At 34.8% G+C, this 20,559-nt stretch overlaps 1 protein-coding gene across 14 annotated transcripts in view; it reads right to left on the bottom strand.

Moving 5' to 3' along the window:
* Window positions 1-20,559, bottom strand: part of LOC138696270 (serine/threonine-protein kinase MARK2-like) — a 271,602-nt gene that overhangs the window by 79,536 nt on the left and 171,507 nt on the right. For 11 of the 14 annotated variants that reach the window (XM_069820963.1, XM_069820964.1, XM_069820966.1 and 8 more), the window contains 3 exons: window positions 19,552-19,651; window positions 14,283-14,395; window positions 6,965-7,178 (listed from right to left, as the gene is read on the bottom strand). In XM_069820963.1, coding sequence (XP_069677064.1) covers window positions 6,965-7,178; window positions 14,283-14,395; window positions 19,552-19,651 — 427 coding nt within the window. The remainder of the gene's footprint in view (window positions 1-6,964; window positions 7,179-14,282; window positions 14,396-19,551; window positions 19,652-20,559) is intronic. The other 3 variants (XM_069820970.1, XM_069820971.1, XM_069820965.1) reach the window with 3 other exon arrangements.

Here is a 20,559-nt window from a genome sequence, read left to right as displayed (position 1 = left end):
CACTTTGTAGTTTAAACCATGGATTAAACTATTGTAAATTAAAACTTGGTTCAAACGCAATTGGATAAAGTGGACCTAAAATAATAATTCTCGAGTCAAAAAATGCAATTTTTACAAAGTGGATGATTTTGCTGCACGTTAGGAATTTTTTTTATTGTGTAATATTTGAACGAACTCATTACATTACTCATATTTTGTGATTAGATTGCCAGTAATTGGTCTCAATAATAGCTTGTCAGAAGTCCACTGGCTGCCTACGCAGTCTAGTCTCGATTGTGAGTGCTTGTATGTCGGTCACCATAATTTATACAATTCATGTGTACATTCTAATTGTGGACTCAAAATGCTACCAGTGTAGTCAACATTCTCTGTCCAACTCTGTATATACAGTATGTGCGTGACAACTGAGATTTTACAACTGACGGGCAGGTACTGTTTTATGTTGCGTGAGAGAGAAGTGTAACTGCAGATACTCGTTTTCAAGTCCCTTAATAAAAAAATTGGAAAAAAAAAAAGTATTGCTCAAAAAGAATGCCAAACAGTCAATGCCAAGTGTATGTATCCATAATGAAGCAACTTGTTCAACTTCATACTCTTTAACAGTCAACTTATTGTGTGAACTTATGTGAAGCTTTCACTTCTGCCAACATTCCTCTACATAAATTACAGCATCCTAAATTACGTTTATTCTTGAAAACCTATATCAAGCAGGCCATTCCATGTGAATCTACTCTTCGTAAAATTTATATTCCATTAATACGTGAAAAGGCAATGCAAGAAATTCGTGAATCTGATGCAGATAATGTACTTGGTCTGGGCTAGATTGACATGTCTTTTTTTGTACTTTCCTATCTATTTAGTACTAATCTTATTTTCTTGTTGCAACTTTTCTGTTATTGTAGTTTAGTACTTGTTTGGCTGGAATTAGAAGTAATTGTTTGTTTCAACGCAGCTGTTGTAAAGAATGTCTTGTGACAGATTTAATTTTGTAAAGGAAATGCGCTAACAATCTGTTAAAGTGTAAGAAGGTCGCTACCTGATTTGATTGTCGTAAATTTTCTGAGAGATGTCGAGAAATTTCTGGCGGCATCCTTTGTCAGACTCGACAAGGGTTAGGCTTCTCTTTCACAATACGCTCATTGTTAACACAAAAGAATTGAAAATAAAAGTCAATTGTTTAGTAAATATCTTGCAGTTAGATTGTAGTTCACAATTTGACACCATGCCGAAGACAAGTGACCATTTAAGTACCAAATTGAACAAATTTATTAAAGAGTTTGGAAGTTAAATTTTTTCAACAGATGGAACACACTATGGAAAGTGTGTGAAAAGTCTGTAAACTACAAGAAGAGTATTTTGTGACACAACACACTGCAACAGCTTAACTTGTTTCTGCTATAGCAAAGATGACCATCTGAAGTGTTTACTCCTATTGTCAGCTTTAAGGAATAAGCAGTCAGTTTTTTCAAAGGATTTGTGAACAGCAGAGACGGGCAAACTTGGCTAAAATAGCCAAATACGTCACAGCACGAAGTATTAGCTTTCTCCCACCACTACAGCACAGGCATGCACTGCCTGTGGAACAGAGGACAGTGGCGTGTGTGTCGCATCTTGCAACAAACTGTTTCATTTTCTATCTCTAAAGGGTTTGCCAGATATTTCAGATGACAGATGTAAAGAATATGGTAATGGCCTTGAAAATCTATAAGAAGGGATTCAAAAATGATTCCAAGATGTCAGAAATTGAGAAAAGTTATTTACTGTAGTTTATTTTGAAATCCATTTGCAGTAGGAAATATTGAGGTTCCTCTCGAGTTACAAATGGAAGTAACTGAACATGAACATAACATGTACATGAGGAGTAAGTATCGGTCTTGGAGAAATGAATTTATTCAGGAAGTTGCAGAAAAATAAATACCCACATATGCATGCTTTTGAAGTCAGATTAATGACGATATTTAGATCTACACATGTTTGTGAGAAATTTTTGTCACATATGTACATCACGAGATCTTCTATAAGGTCAAACATAAGCAACATAAACTGGAATTCGGCTCTGCAACTTGGGACATCAAATTTTATTTCAAGAATCGTCTCAATAATTCGGAGCAAATGTTAATTTGCTTTTCGTAATACTAATACTATATACATTATTACAATTAAAAATTAACTTAATAAAAACAACTGATCAATATTATATTTAATGCAGAAATTGCTTTCAAGAAGGTTTATGTTCACTTTACTGTATATTGCTAAGACATTTAATTCATTTATTACATTTCATCAATGGTTTAGTTGTATGACTAAGATTTAAATTTAAAATAATTCAAACATATATACAATTATTTTGTTATATTTGATAATAAGCCATTTCATAAATATACTATATTTATGCTTGAAACAAGGGTTAATACAAAATGTCGTGAGCAGTATCATAACCCACCACTGCTTGCAGACTGATTCTCGGTCTCTTTCTATCAAACCTGTTTTCAAGCTCCCCACTCTGTGTGTGCCCTCCCTACTTCCCTTACTGTGCCCTTGCATGGAGTACAGCATTCCTAGGGGCAGGGATTCGTTTATGGAAATTGGAAAACAAATCTTTGAAGACATTTTTGGAGAAATGCACTAACAGTCCATACCAAGTATATCCACACTTAGAAAAAATCATGGGCATGATTATTACGAAGAAGTGATGAAAAACATTCGACATTGGATTAGAGGAAAGAAAATATGTATCTCCATCGATGAGACAATGAATGTAATTGATAGACATATAGCCAACATAATCATTGGATCCACAGACTGTGCAGATGATGAAGAGGGATGTGCCCCATTACTTCTAACTTCTGAGGAACCGAAAAACGTCAATAACATAACAATTTCTCCGTTATTTACTACAGCCTTGAATATACTGTGGCCGGAGGGAATTCAATATCATGATGTTCTCGTATTTCTCACAGACGTCACACCATATATGAAAAAAAGCTCCTAGAAATTAAAAAAAAACTTTTTATAACAATATACCATGTAATTTGTCTTGCACATTGTTTTCATCATGCTGCTGAGGAGGTGTGCAGCTTCTTTCCCAATGTCGACTGTTTGATTTCCAATACCAAGATTTTCCTGGAAGCTTCATCCCATGTCCAGATATTCAAAGAGCTCACATCTAATCTTGTCCTACCTCCACAATCAATCCTAACGAGATAAGGAACGTGAATTACTGATGTTTCGTATTTTGTTTATATACGAACTTGAAAATAGTGGGCAAAATCATCAATTCATGAAGATGATACTGTTTCCATTCGCGATGCCAAAAACCTTTTCAGTGAAACAGAAATTCAAAACGATCTCACTTTCATTGCTGCCCATTATGCAAAGTTACCTGGAATTATTACCAGTCTTGAAGAAAGAAAAGTACCTTTGGTTACATCTTTGAAGATTGTGGAAGAAGCAGTGGAGTTGATCCAGGCAAGATAGGAAGTGCAGTGAGTGATAAATGCAATAGTGTAATGTCTGCCAATCCAGACCTAAAAACAATAAAAAGTTTAGGAAAGATTCTCAGTGTGGTAATGTAGATTCTGTGAACATGATCCCTTTGATCATAACTTGTTTCATGTATGCTCCAATTACCACAGTGGATGTTGAACATTCTTTTTCTGTTCTGAAAACTATATTATCTGACAAACGACAAAATTTCAGTGTTTATAATCTGAAGGAACACCTTGAAGTTATGTGCAACAAATAATAAACCGAATTAAAAGAGTGATTCTAGTATTTTTGTGATTCCTCTTTACAAACAATATTGCTGTTTAAGAATAGCCTGTAAGTGCCTTTTTTAATGCCTATATTACATATTTTAAGAGTCTTTTTAATTGCCCTTTTCTACCTTTTAATGCCTGAACATCTGTGGACTCTGGTGTTAAGTATGTAATGTAATTGTTGGTCTGCTCTCACTCTAAATGAAGGTTTTGAGATCAATCTTAACAGAGCAAGAAGAAAAAATAAATCAAGCAACAATTATTGTGGCCCCAAATGAATTCCATATGAAAATGTCTCCTTGCTTGTAACAGACATTCTTTCTACACGAAATAACCTTAATGGAGCTAATACCATATGACAAGGAGAGCAGTGAGCAGTATGGGATGAAGATAAATGTAAACAAAATGAAAATCATGGTTGTCGAAAGAAAATAAAGGAGATAAACATGAGAATACTAAATGAGGCAGAAGAGCAAATGGACAGCTTCAAATACTTGGGGTGTACTATAAGCAATCACATGACCTGTTGTCAGGAAGTCAAAAGGAGGATAGCTATAGAAAAGATTGGAGAATGTTGGGTTTGCCGTGAAAGACCCGCCCTTGGGCAGAACACTATGTACTTATGTATTTTCGTTTATAGTGTCAATAACTTAAAAATAAGTCTCCTCTGAAAATGTGTTAATTCCCTATGCAAAGCAATAATAAATGAATAAAGAAACATAAACACCATGAAATAAAACTGCAAGGAGTGTATATGTATTCAAAATTATCACAAATATGGATACTGTGAAAATAAATAGCCTGTACTTATGACTGGCTTTTTCATTAGTTCCAAATATACAAAAACTGGTCAAAAAGAGGAAGAAAAATTGAAATAACCACAATTCCATCATCTGGCAGCACGCCTTTTTAAGGATGTTTTGCTCAGCATATGTTTGCGATAGGCTATTTTCCCTTGGACCTTGGACTCACTTCACCATCATTAATTCACATATTATCCATACCATAACCCGGGTGAAGTTCATGATGCAGCATGCTGTACTTGTACAAAAACACTACAATTATCATTCACAGAACAGGAGTGGGAAGCATAATAAGCCTCAGGCTCAATGTAAACTTTCGAGTTCCACCTCCATAAAAGAATGAGAGATAGAGAAAAAAGCCATACCAGTGTAATAGATTCGTTAATGAGAATTTAAAAGCATCACTGAGGTTCAGCTGTGCTGCTCTGCCATTGTGATTCTTTCGTCATCTTTTAATTTGTTGTTATCATTAGCATGACACTTGTCAGAGCATAGTGATACTGCAAGTTATATTCAATTCCTCATCATATCGAAAATCCTATTGCAAGTTAAACATATTTCGCAAAATTTTCAAACTCTCTTTTAAAAAAAAACTCCTTGCATGAAGGTTTTTTAAATGATTTATTTTACGATGCTTTCCACTGCAATGCCTACCTAGCATCTGAACGAAATGAGTCCAGGGTCGAGTGCTGAAAGTCACAGAGTATTTACTCTTAACGGTTTGAGGGAAAATCTCGAAAAAAACTCAACCAAGTAGCTTGTCCCAACCAGGATTTGGACATAGGCTCACTTATTTCACCATGATAAACAACGTAGGGATAGAAGACCTATGTAAAATACTATCTGATCTTTCAGCCATCATGTACATATGCCACTCACAAGCATCTATTGACTACTCTTCACCAATCACCAGCATCAACTAAGGCCATTTTCTCACTCTCCCTTCAGAACTGTAGTGCATGCTCTGATACACTGAGAACCCAATACCCACTGTAGTGACTGCTGATGACAGCTGGTGTAAGCTGTCAACCTATCTTCTTTAAAGTCTTGACTCCTACTCATTTCAAGAAAAAAGGGCTTTTCAATAATGATCTTTCTAAAAAGAGATATCTCAGACATTATTGTTTCTTGGTCAAAGAGAGAGATCATACCTTACTGTTTTCTAGTCGTGTAAAATGTATATAAAAATGGTCAAACAGAAAATTATGAATGTGGGAAGGAAGTGAATAAAATTGCAATATTTAAAGGGGCATTTTTAGAGAACAAATATAATAATAAAGAAATCTAGGCCAAATGAAGAAAGTAAGTCATAAATTACACTTTTTCATCGTAACTATTGTCAGTATGTTCACGAAAATTGCCTTTAAACAAGGAATCCTAAGAACATAAAATCTTCATGTATTATTCATAAAATTTCTTATAAAATTAAAAACTGAGAGAAAAACTGTAAGAAACAATTTCAAGCAACTCAAAAATTTGTGCTGCTTTTCATCAAGCACTTCATATATACGTAGTATTGCCACTATTGTAATTAATATTAAAAAACTGTAATTATATTAATTATATCTGTATATTTTCTGAGTTTTATAAATATTGAATATTAAATAAAAGGCTGTAGACAAGCTGGTAGGTAGGCTGAAAGACAAAAAGGAAAACTCTTTTTGGTATTCAGGATGATTAAACACGTATTTCCGTCAAAATATTGATTTTTTTTTTTTTTGGACCATTACATTACTTTCTCTGTAGTAGAAGCAATTATAACAATGGGAAAGAAACTCCTGTCCAAGACTAATGACAAATGAAGAACAATTTTTTTTTAAGTAATAAATCATTTGTTGTGCCATATGGTGTTAATAAAGAATCAAATTCATGTCACATCAATTATACACGAGAAGAGTAATTTTATCAATGCTAGATTACTCTAAATTTCTGCAACCACTACTTTGCAAAGAAAATAATTTAGCAGCTCATTTTATCATAGAAGGCAGTATCTAGATTATGCGGATTTGTGTGATAGTGTTCACAAGTCTTAGTTTATTGATGCTAGATCTACTCGAAAATCATCACGTTTGTATGTATACTTATTACAATGGTAGTAGAGTAAATTAAAAAAAAACCTCAGTATGCGCCCTTCTTAATAACATTTCTGCAACTAACGCATTGGAAAAATAACAATTCCATATGTTATTTTATCCTAGAAGATCGTATCCAGATTATGACAATTTGTGTGGTAATGTTGAATCTTATACCTGATACATACAAACTATGTAACTGCCAGTTAACTGAGCAGATTGTTTGCTCAGTTGAACATGCAGTCTTCTATCATGCAGCCCAAAACAAGCATCAGGCAGGGAGGGGCGAGGGAGACGGAACATTCCATGAATGTATGAAAGGACAGCCCACCCCCAGTAGCCGTGCCCTGCTGTTGCTGTTGCGACTCACGCAAAGTCTCACCCCCGGACGAAGCACGACGACTTGGTTTTGAATTGGTCGCAGAGATGGAACGGTGGACACCCCTGTGACTGTGGGATGGCGACTGAGCATTGCCTTGAGTCACAGCCGGCGGAATATTGCGCAGGGATAGTGAGCTGCCAGACCGCGACCCATCACTCTCCGGCTGTGGATATATAACAAAAACATCATATAAGTATGAATTATAAAATACAAAATGAGTATTAACATAGAAAAGGGCCAAATGAGTTGATGTAATTGTAAAGCATCAAATTCTTTGATGAATGATACACTTGTCAATTTTTTAAGCTCCTTTTTCTAAAAAACAAGTATGTCATAATGTCTTTGTGTAATGAAAAAATTCTCAATTGTTTATGAGTTGATGTAATTGTAAAGCATCAAATGCTCTGATGAATGACATACTTGTCACAATCTTTACGCTTTTTCTAAAAAACAAATAGTGGGCCAAGCGCCATTTACTAAAACAGTAGAAAACCAGGGTTAAAAAGAAGTTATTACCACAATTCAATGGAATCATATAGCAAGTAATATAAAATATACACATTAAAACTAAATGATATGTCCATCTTCATTAAACTATGATATTCACTTAACTTTAACCCTTGCTTTCTCTGTTTTTAATAAATGGCGCTTGGCTCACTATGGCTCTGAACCCTTCATATGTCATAATGGTTTTGCATAATGCAAAAATTCTCACTTGTTTATAATCCTTGTGATTTATAATGATATTATATTGTACAATCACAACACTAACACATCTCAAAAGTCTCACAAAGATTCAAGTACATTAAAGTGTGTCTATGTTCATGTACAGATACAGAAATAAAATTTGGAGCTCTCCTATTGTGTAAGTTTCACTTATAACACACTGTGCATGTGCAGTAAACAAGAGCTCCTGTATATATGCTACTTATGGACGTTACTTACTTACTTATGGCTTTTAAGGAACCTGGAGGTTCACTGCTGCCCTCACATAAGCCCGCCATTGGTCCCTATCCTGAGCAAGATTAATCCACTACTTATGGACAGTCGTGCAAAATCATTGCCTACATCAGAGATCCCACAGAAATAAGGAAATTAATTTCCCTGATTTTCAAGACTAATTTCCCAACATTTCCCTGACCACTGCACATACGCTTACATCAACTTTTCGTATTAAAAAAAATTAAACAGCCTCCACCATCCCCATAGCATCCAGTTTTCTCCTTTATTCTTAACTTTGACTTTACTTTTTTGTAGTTTTTATTTATATTTAAATACAAAACATGGAATAAAACTTTTTCTGGTTACAGAAAAAATTGTATCATCAGTAAGATACAGGGTACATGTTACCAGAAAGTTTAGGGACACCTTATAATTATTATAAAATGCTGCCCTGGTCTTCCTGCTTCTGGATGATGTACGATATATTACTCTTTAAATTAGTGAAGATCAAATATTTGTAAAAAGAGTCTTTGTGAATGTCCTAGCTGTTTCTAAGGCGTGAAGTTTAAAACAGAAAAATGGGATCATTTTGTTATTGGTGGTTCATCTGTAACTGTTGAATGGAGCTGCGTTCTTTGGGATTATAGTGGTAGGAAGGACGCAGGTGTGCAAACCTCATAGCTGTAACTGGCTTCATTCAGCAGTTACAGATGAACCAACAAAATTTCCCCATTTTTTAAAACTTCAAACCTTAGAAACTGCTAAGACATTCACAGAGAAATTTTTTTTACAAATATTTGATCTTTATTAATTTAAAGAGTAATATATCCTACATCATCCAGCGACAATTGAGAATTGTGCCTCAATTAGTTACTATTTTTAGCTATAATACTGAAAATGTAAGATTTTTTATTTTGTTGAAAAACTTATAAATGCTCGATAAGGACTAACAGTCATCATATAAATACCGAAATTGCACAAACAAAATAGTAATTCCTACTGTTAACCAACAGTTAAAAACACTGCAATGCCTCATATCAGTCTAGCAGCCGATGTTCACTTTTTATTCATTCATGTCCTATTGCGTCACTTGTGAAATCCAAAGATGCTTGGTTAACGATCCAATAACTAGTGGCCCGTTATATGTCTCTTCTGCAACCCAACAATCCACTAACTTTTAAGGTCCACTAACTAATAGAGGAATACTTTATTTATAGGTCTGTTTTCTTGCAACCCAGCATTAATATGCTTTATTGTGGTAGTGGACGAATAATAGTAGTAAAACTATCTAAACATAATCACAAACACTTAAGGGAAGAGGATACTGAAATTTGTCAAAAAATCGACAACTTTTCGAAAAAAAATTTTTTCTCTTAAATTACTCCTTGATATATTGGGAATATGATACAATGTCATTTAAAGCCCTTCTGCTATACTATGACGCATTGTGACGCCATTTTTAAATTGCTGCACCTGGGATTTAAAAACCTACGCCCACTTATTTTTCCTCTTTTACTTCTCATCTATTTTCCCGCATTTTCGCTGCCATTTCTTGTGATTTTTCATGCAGTTTCATGATAATTACATTTCTAAACATTGTGGCAGCACTATAGTGAAATAGTTTACTTTTTCTGAACTGGATGACAGTAGCATTCACTCCTTGTAAATTTTCCCACCAAATCTTTTTGTTAGTACACGCAGTTTGTGTTTACATTTGTGAGTTGCTTTGTTTCTAAGCTTGGAAATCACATGTTTCTAGAAACAAAAAGAAAATAATTATTGTAGAGTGTAAATATAAGTATATAGTTATTATAGTGTGTAAAAAAGTGTATAAAAGTATGAATAAGTGATAAGTTCTGTGTAATAACTGTGTGTATGTTCAATAGTGAAATTCGGTTTTGTGTGTGGCAGTAGGTTAGGTTTGAAAAACTTATTTGAAAGTAATGCCAGGTTTTTAGTATACAAGCACACAAATTTACATAAATTTCGTACAGTAGCGTGTTAGACCAAATTGCTTCCATCATGGGCAGAGTTAGTAAAAATAAGTCTAGGCTTGTAAAGCATATGAAAACTGTAAGGATGAACCCCCTAAAAATAGTAGAAAACATTATGAATGCCGAAAGCTCAGTAGACCTTCAACAGTCATTGCCTAGGTCTTCGGATAACAATCGATCTGGGCCTAATGTTACTCCACCAGTGAAGAGGAGGTTAGAATATCTCCAAGAAATTGTAAATAAAGAAATAGAAGATGTAAATATGTTATCACCTACTTATATAATAGTAGATACAAACTGTTTACAAAACTTAGTTCGTAATGTGACGTGCTCAAAGTGTTTTAGTATAAGTTTAATTATAAAGTCTAGCGATAGTCAAGGTTTCGCAAAGAGACTTGAACTATACTGCAATAAATGTAAATACTCTACATACCATTATTCTTCAGTCAGAGTAAATGAAACTTCGGCAAGGCCAAGTTTTGATATAAACAGAAGAATAGTCCAAACATTCAATGCATTTGGCAAAGGGCATGCAGCTCTGGAAACATTCTGCATGTCACTAAATACTTTGTGCATGACACACAAAACTTTCGACAGGCACGTAAAGAAAATTGAAAAGGCATCAAAAGAAACGGTAAGTGACCTGTTCAAAAAAGCAAGGCAAAAAGTAAGGGACAAATACATAGAATTAGACTCCTCTCTTGCCAATAAAGAAATTATAGATATAACGGTAAGTTTTGATGCCACCTGGCACCGTCGTGGACACACCTCACTGTATGGCGTAGCATGTGTTATTGTTGCTCAGACAGGATTTGTTATTGATTATGAGATCCTGTCTAAGTATTGTCATACATGTGAGACAAATATGGACCTGGATGATACGCCAGAATATCATTTCTGGTATGAAGGCCATGTGAAGGACTGTGAAAAGAATTACAGTGGTTCGTCAACTGCGATGGAAATGACAGCAGCCCTCACATTATGGAAGAGATCTGAAGATTATGGATTCAGGTATACAGAGATGATAAGCGATGGAAATAGCAAATCATATAAACTGTTCCTTCAAAACAAAATATATGGTGGCAAAATAAAGAAGTTGGAGTGTATCAATCATGTCGCCATAAGAATGGGGACGGCACTTCGGAACCTTGTGAAAGATGAAGGCAAGAAGGGGACGACGCTCGGTGGGAAGGCTCATGGTAGCCTGAAAGCGTCTACAATAGTGAGCATTAGCAGTTACTATCGAAATGCCATTTATGCACATAAAGGCAATCGAGACGGTATGAAAACTGCAATCTATGCCATTTTGTACCATTGTAGGTCTACTGATGCTAAACCAGAACATCACAAGTGCCCGCAAGTTGAGGATTCCTGGTGTTTTTATAACCGAGCTGTAGCGAAGAATGAAACCCCAGGGTCCCACAAAGACAATGTCCATAATCCCTTATCAGGTAAAGTTGTTCTCAATATAATGCCAGTCTTTCAGAGACTTGCCTCTGATGAACTTCTAGAGAGGTGCCTGGAAGGAGAAACTCAGAATGGCAATGAAGCTCTCCATCGTTCAATTTGGAGCAAGTGTCCCAAAGAAGTGTTTGTGACGAAGCGACGCATCAGCATAGCAGTGTGTGAAGCAATCAATCAGTATAATTATGGACAATGTACCATAACTGCAACACAAGTGAAGCTAGGTCTCTCTCCAGGACACCACACTAAAGAACACGCAGAACGGAAAGACCTAGCTACAGTGAATAGAAGAAGTATACAAAGTGCCGAAGCGTTTCAACGTTACAGGAGAGCTGTGAAAATTGCCAAACTGAGGTCAGAGGAAGCCAGGAAGAAGCAAGAAGGACCATCCTATGCAGCTGGTGCATTCTGAATACCGTAAAGTAAGATAAAATACTTTTTATCGCATGCATATCTTTGATTGCATTTTCCCGATAATTTGTTTTTGGACACACTGCTGCATTCAAATTCATATAACTTAGGAACTACAAAAGATAGGGAGACAAAATTTTACACAGATGTTAAGTAACCTATTTAAAAACTTTTCTCTTCATTAGAATTTTGATTTTTACACTATACATGAAAATAATTAAGTTTATGTAAAAAAGTGAACTCCCAAAAAATATAAATTATATTCTGATACCTGTAATTTAGTATCTAGGCAGTATATTAAAAATCGAATGAAGCCATTTTGTAGATAATTTTGTTGTGAATGTAATGGTGAAAACAGCTTTAAAATATCTCAATAATTGGCTGAGATATATCATTTTTTCCAAATCATAGTTGAGGGGGGTAAATTACAAAATTTTCGCCCCCCCCTTTATTTTTATAACATTGCAAGATTTGATTTTATATTTTATACATGTGCTAGTTTTGTGTAAAAAAAATCGAAAGTCCTAAACAAGATACAAGGAAGTTCAAAATTTCAGTATCCTCTTCCCTTAAATGATCTTTTAAAATATGATCAAAATATGGTGCAGGTCCATGATTAATAAATAATGTAAGAACATTTTGATTCCCCCATTTGAAATTTTGAGGCAATAACACTATCTGGAAACATCGAAACGTTTCTCCTAAATCTGCATATAAATGCAATGACATTCTGATGTGAGTGTATCTAATGCCTACCCACTTCACTTTACGTGATTAGGGTTCTGCATACTGCGGATAGATGGCAGGACTGTGACCCATTTTCAAATTGGACACCACTTCGGAGGGCCATGTTATGTATGATGTCTATCTGTGAAGAGTTATGTCTTGTACTAGGGTGAGTGTATGTTAAGTGTTCGTGTAAGTGTAGTGTAGGGAATGAGTGAGGATAATGATGAAGGTGAGGAAGGGAGAAGGGGAAAACCGGTGCCAGCACATAGCCTACTCCTGTCGAATAGCATAAGGGGGCTGCCAGTCTTAACGTCCCCATCTGACGAACGAATCACTATCAACAGTGACATGAGATGCTTGTATCAGGAACACTGAAAAAGTTTTTTAATGATTGAGAGTCACATATTTTTATCAGCTATTTGTGTTTAATTCCTTTTGTATGTGAAATTAAAGCCTGGCGACCATATTAGTGAGTCCAAAAGTCTTTTTACATGGTTTGCAATGTGCCTGAAATATATCTGGTCCCTTACAAAGCCGCCAACAAACTCAGGATTCAATTTTGAATCAAACCACTATTCACTGAAGACAGTTTTCTTTGATTCCATCTTGCACTACTCTATTTCCTATACCTGCAAAAAACTAGGCAATAAGACAAAACAGAACAAAAGATAATAAAATAGTAAATACAGTACATACAAATACCTGCTGGTAAACACTCAGGCTAGTACCCTGATGAAACATCTACAAAAAAATGCTACCACAATCTGGGTTAAAGCAGACTAGAGCATGGTACTGTCCTTCACTTAACCTCCATTGGGACAATCATCCAATATTCATATTTTTCATCGACTCTTAGTGAAATTCACAAAAATCACTGAATCACGACATTATAAAAACAAATTCCCTGACTTTCCCTAACCAATTTTAATTTCACTGACTGCTGACTTTCAAGGTCTGTGGGAACCCTGCTACATACAGGTGGACGGACTCCCATCAAGACTCGCTCCAAATTTTAATTACGTATCTGTACATCAAATGTCATAATTCTCTTCCAATATGAAAATCAGTAACATTAATAGTATTAGATATGATCTACATGTTATGATAATATACAAGTGACAATAAGTTTCCAGACTGCCTTGAATGTAGGCAATACATAGGACATGGAGAAGCTATCTAGAACCAGGGAAATGCCTGGAACTTATACTAAATGCATCACTTGAAAGACAGAGAAGACGACTAGCCATAAAGCATATATGAAGAAATTCCAGAAAAACTCGCAACAGCTTCTTGACATGTTTGCACAAAATCACGTGTAGAAGCTCAGCTCTTAAAGACAATCTGATGCTGTTTAATATACCTAACTCAACAGGCATGGAAGCAATGATCTTCAGTGACAAGGGTATGTATGTTTAACAGTACAATAAATACAAGTGCAGTTTGGAAATATATGAGTAGCTTAATATCAAAGACGGACATCTGTCATCTCCATAGTTTTGATCTACAGACACTTTTTTGTTTCACAGTGTTCTTTGTAATATTTTAAAACAATTTATTTTGTAAATGTAGTGCTAGAGTTTGCATATGGTTTCATCATAACTGAAAAGAGCATGAAAATTGTATAAGAATCCACATCTATCTAAATTTCGATCTGAGGGTCAGATGTACGCCTTTGATATTAAGCTACTCATATTGATTACACCTTCTACACAGTTGATAATACTCACATCTGTTGACTTCCTTCCCAGCAAGAGGTATGTAGCAAACACATCATCATACTTGGCATTGGCCAAACTTTCTTCGATCTCCGTCCTATTGTAACCCATGCTGACTAAGGCTTCTGGAAGAAATGACAAGTGACGGAATAACTAGCTTGAGGGAAGAACACCGATACATAAGCAGCCAAGCAATAGCAACATGCACCAATATCAATAGTGAAGAACATGAACTTTCCCATAAGATAAAGGTATCCCCTTTACATGACACGTGTGCATGGAAGTAGGGCTTTGTGGTTTCATGACTACAGCACTAGGATGAGGTGGTTTGGTTAACACCACGCTCTGATCACCTTTTACATCTGGGAAGACAGGAGACTGAGTGGATCCTAGGTCATCCTAAAAGTTTTGGCAACGAGAAAAATTCTGCCACTGACTGGAATTGAATTCTGTACCTTTCAGTCCGTATCCAGTTAATCTACCAGCTGATCTATCTGGTGAACCCATGTGGTTTGGTTTGGCTTTTTGAGGGCTAGACCTGGGACAGGATCATGCACTAAGGCTTACACTGACCCATTGTGTTACCTATAAATGTGGTGACTGTACAAGTCCGACACGTGGCATTCAGGGATTCTATGCTGACAGGTGGACCACCCTACTTCAGCCCTGAAAGATTCAGATCCCATACCTAGTAAGATCATAGCCTGAAGCCTCAAGTCCTTCCTTTATCAGCATCGAAAAACCCATATCACTTCATCCCAGCCTATTTTTAACTATGGCAGATGATAGATGAAATGAAGATAAGGTTAAAAGTGTCGCTGAAATGAAGAGGGAAATGGGAGTACCCCAGGAAAATCTCTGCAATGTCTGCTTTGCTCACCACAAATTACATAACCACCTGGTCAGGGCTCAAACCACACAGGCTAACTGGAAGAAGATCAGCAAGCTGTGCCAAGCCACAGATGTGCCCAAAGTAACTCATTTCCCTTTATTGTTTTCGTCTTTGTATATATTGGGTTAGTGCATAAGTAGCTATGGTAGCTGTGTCACTATAGTAGATTAAATGAATGAAAGTACAAAAAAAAACCGCACCAATCCAATATTATACTATACAGAGTGAGCAATAATTTCTTCAGTTTTAGTTCTACAAAAAAAAAAGTTTTGTACAAAAACTGTTGGAGATAAACCATACAATATGATACCAGTGTTCCAAAAAAGTTAGTTATTCAGATATAGAGAATATGACAGTAAACTTTATTTTTTTTAAATGACACTCTATATTAAAATGTACATATTCCGAATCTCTATTAAATTGTACGTATGAATATGTAGAAATTAAACCCATTCACCCATTTCATGCCTTGTAACTATTTATTAAACTCGTTTCATGGACTTCAAACTTGAGACGAATAAGTATGTAAAATCGTGTTGGGTAGGCCATAAAACTAAACAAAACACCATGACTAACCAACTTGACAACAGATCTTCAAAATGAGAACCATTCACAGCCACACAATGTCTCAGTCTATCACGGAAAGAGTCCCTTGTCTTTCCCACAGTTACAGGACTGATCTGTTCCATCTCATATTTACAGTAGACTGTTTTCATGATAAAACTCAGATATTGTTTGTCTGTGAATGGTTCTCATTTTGAATACCTGTGGTAAAATTTGGTTAATCATAGTATTTTGTTTATTTTTATGGCTTACTCAACACGATTTTACATACTTATTTGTCTCAAGTTTGAAGTCCACAAAACAAGTTTAATAAGTATTTAAAATATATAAAACGGGTGAATGGGTAAAATTTCTACACATTCATACATAAAATTTAATGAAGATTCGGAATATGTAAATTTTAATATAGGGTACCATTAAAAAAAAAATTATAAAGTTTACTGTCAAACACTGTATGCCTGAACAACTAACTTTTTTCGAACACACATCATATTGCATGGTTTATCTCCAACAGCTTTTGTATAATACTTTTTTTTTTTGTAAAATTAAAATTAAAGAAGTTATTAGCAATATTCCATACTTATTGTTCACTCTGTATATCAATATCATCTTGTAATTATGGAAAAAGCACATTCATGCTTATTGTTCAACAACAGATACAAAGCCATATTTTGTAATTACTAAATACCAAGAGTACTAATTTGAATTATGAATAACACAATTCTAATCTAAACATATGACTAAGAACCAGAAAAATGCCGAAACAACTGGATTATGGATAAGTCCTGTTCTTCACATCTGCATTACTACATAATTGCAAGCAGAGGCCTCTGTTGTCTTGTGAGTGTAAAATATGTAATAACACCTCATTTTTTTAAAGAAGTGTTTGAATTTCTGTCAACTTACAGTATTTTAACACAAACTTTGTGTCAATGTTGTACATAAACCAGAACACTTTATTTACCACCACACAGACGAAATGTAAGTCGACAGGGTTACCCATGACAAATACAAAAATTCAGAAGTACAAGTAACCAGTAATATAAATTACACAAAGCTGTATCTAGCGTACACATTATCACAGTGTGTTTCATGTTATGCACAAGTATCTACCAGTGGCAGTTTTTCAGGTGAAGCTCGTATGGTGTCACTTCACCTGTTTACTAAGCACAATTTTGCCTGTTTACAAGTATTTTAATATTTAATTTTATTTCACTTCATTTTTTACTTTTACATTCTGCGTTGTGATACATTCTGCACTATGGAACACTTGTCCCATTGTAACTCATTGCTAGTGTGGAAGCGAGAGAGGGGAGAGGGGAAAGGTGGAGATTGCAGCTATTTTTTCTCTTCCCGAGATATAGTTGCTTATTTATTTACAGTAACCATGGTAACAAATCCTAGTAAGGTTTCTACAGAGCCTCTCTTCGAGGGTATTTGACTCCTTTAAAACAGTGGTACACGGTCCACGGGTTGCATACGGCCCTCAAAGACATTCAATGCAGCTCATAAACAAATAGGCCTATTATTATTACTAAATTGTTTTTTAATTAATGTAATAAGGTGCAACTTGAGAAAGCTTCGATTACTCTTCATTATTACTGCCAGTGAAAGTTTTTAATAACACTTATTTTGTTTTCTATATAAAAAAAAGTAAGAGTAATGTCTTATGTGCTTATGACTGGATATAATAACATGTTTATCTTAATAGACATTAGAATAGCGTGCATTCAAATTTAGAAAATAAGTGTCCAAAACTTTCTCAATCAAGAAGAGAAAACTGAAAAAGTCAAAAATGTCAGTAATATCTGAATAGAAGCTAATGTATTCATTCCACTGCACATAAGAAATAATTGACAAAACATCATACCACATAGCAGAAATTAGGCCACTTATAAATGCAGATATTATTAAGGAAAGCCTTCTAACTGTATGAGACATTTTATTTTATAATCTTCCAAATTCAAAATAGAGTACAGGTGAAATAAAACTACAAAGCAACTCGCTCGTTTCATATGGCTTTGCAGAACAGTAGCAGAGTCTGTCCTTCCACTTCAGAATACCAGTACAGGTAATATGTATTAGTTCCGTTACTTAATGATGATAATAGGTCACATAATTTAATAATTAAAAATCTGCTTCAGAACATATTCGTTTTAACCTCTTGAACTGGCTAATTCACTCTTTGGAAAGAAAAATAATGGCACATGATTGCAATAGGATATATTTCTTGTCTGTTCACATTTCTTTCTCCCTTTTAATTTCAGTGTGTGAAGCGTGTGAATAGAGTGTTGCTAAAACGAGCTATTAGAAGATTAAAACACATCAACATCTAATTTCTTCCTACTGCATGATCGTCAATGTATAGAATGATTCAACCCCTATGTACCGAAATGACAGAAAAGGGCAATAAAGATAACAACAATGTACTTGAAAGACCAACGTCAAATGACGAAGTTAAAGGTGACAGTATTAAATGGTTACTATTACCACATTTCCACATACTTCAACTGTATAGTGTTAAAAGTTCCAATGTTGTGTATATGGGCTATTCCATATGAAATTGATCAGTAAAAAACCTCGCATTCTTTTATACTCTAATTTTTTCCCTATTTATACAAGGCGCTGAGGAGAGTGCATTTTCAAAAATATACTATCGAAAGTCAAACGGTTTTCGTATTATTGAGCGACAAATTTAGCGTATTTTATAAAAACAAGCCTCTTTCAGCGCTCAGAATTCTGGAACCATTTACTGCAGAACATTGAATGAGAGCTTATTTTGAAGCTGACATTTGGTAGGTTATGTTAAGAAGTAATCCTTATTTTTATTGTACACAGAGAGACAGATAATCTGATTTTACTTATTTTTAGGCTTTTTGCTAATTTGTAGAAATGTAAAAAAATATTGAGAAAAATCCTTGCATTATTAAGAGGGATTCGGCATTGTTTGCTTAGTGGTATGGCAATAAGTTTCGAGGGTATTAAATAAATTATTTTCACACGCCTAGACTTGAACGGAACAGTACCGCACGCACTGGCCGAGAGCTGAAGATAAGCGAGCGTTGGGCGTCATTGTACTCCTGTGTTTATGAAAACCTGTGATAAAGCTAGCACAGTCATGACTGCTAGACGACACATCACGTGTTTATGTCTCCTGGCCTTGCTTACCTCAGCTAGCTCCCGCCTCACAGTCAGCTGGTTACTTCACGCGCGTACTATTTATTTTCTTTATTTGATATTTTCAATACTTTATCAGTGTGCAATCAGTAAAAGATATATGTGTTTATTTGTACTTTCAATGCGGAATCTAACTATATATTTTTAAAATATTTTTTTTATTTTTTCCTTGGCAAAGGCGTCTTAATGAGGAAAAATCTAAATTTCTCCATTTCCATAAAAAGTAAGAAAATCTGTTTATATGTCAATATAAACTTTAATTTCTCAGCATCAAAATAAACCATGATTTTGATCACTGCGTGAAAGGGTTTCGGAGCTACAACAGTTTAAAGTTGCAAATTTTATGAAAATACGATAAATTTAAATATTTTTAATTTAAACACTATGAAGTTCTGATGCCTCAAACTTTGCACAAAGCAATGTATCATAGTTCTCTACGTACAAAAAAAAGTTTTATTGTATTTAGAAATTGTAAGGTCAATTTTCTCTATATTTCGGTCGATTTGAGATGGAATAGCTCATATGTATTTTGGTTCTTTTAATTTCGTATGAAACTGAGTGTCCTTCAGAATTCGTATGTATGTAACATTGTACAAGACAACGAGACCTCGAAATAGCCAAAAAGCTGGTAGAAACAACAACACATACCTATCCTCTTCAGATCCTTATAATCTGGCTCTGGCTCCACATATGGCTTTAGCTCCTCCTCCTCATAGCCCATATTCATCCACTTGTCTTTCATTATATTCTATGAACAGAAATATTTGTGTCCATCAGCACAAAATGCACAAATCTGTTACACAGGTCGTACAGTACATCAGTTAAAGAAAAACTACATACATACAACAGCAAGTAAGAATTTTACCACACTACATAATAGTAATGAGCATAACTGCTGCTAAGTCATGAACTGCAATATATCAAGACAAACTACAAAAACTACCTTGTTGATTACTCATCTCTTTATAAGAGAAACAGGCCTAATGAACATGTCTAGCATTTTCATTCCTGTTAGTTGTTACATTTGTTTTCAACCCCTATCTACTGTAATAACAAAGAATGTGGTGGTGTAAAACCATTAGTAGTATTTTATTAATGCTTTCAATTACAGCGATTACTCAAGTGTCTAAAGTAAAAACAGACTGGAAACGTCCATTTTCCAATTGCTTAGTCGAAGATACTCATATAACAAAAATTCTCTATTTCAAATTCGCTTAATTCAAAGAAATGTAAGATTCAAATTAGCCATTATTCCTCATTTTAAACCCTCAGTTTTTATACGTTTTTAAGTTCAATTCGAAATATGTCCCCCCCCCCCCCCCCCCCGAAGACAAATGTAGGTTTCAAACTTGAAAGATTCCTTAAATTCAAACCATATAGATCTGTGTGTTAAAACTTACAACATATTCGTGTTTTGTAACAACTAAATTTCCTAAACAAACAAAGTGAAACATATTCGGGAATGTGTAGTATGAATTATAAATTTGATCATTTTTTCACAAAAGTATCTAGAATACCATATTTACTCGCATCTTAGACCCTTTTTTCTTTTTCTTTTTCTTTTTAATAAAAGAAAGTATGGGGAGTCTTATATGCACATATGTAAAAAGCAATGAGGAAATAAAGTTTTTAAAGTTAGGTAAAGCAGTGAGGAAA

Source organism: Periplaneta americana, chromosome 3 (assembly GCF_040183065.1).
Source record: "Periplaneta americana isolate PAMFEO1 chromosome 3, P.americana_PAMFEO1_priV1, whole genome shotgun sequence".
Lineage (NCBI taxonomy): Eukaryota > Metazoa > Arthropoda > Insecta > Blattodea > Blattidae > Periplaneta > Periplaneta americana.
The sequence above is the reverse complement of the archived record's forward strand: the minus strand, read 5'-3'. Positions and strand labels throughout refer to the sequence as shown.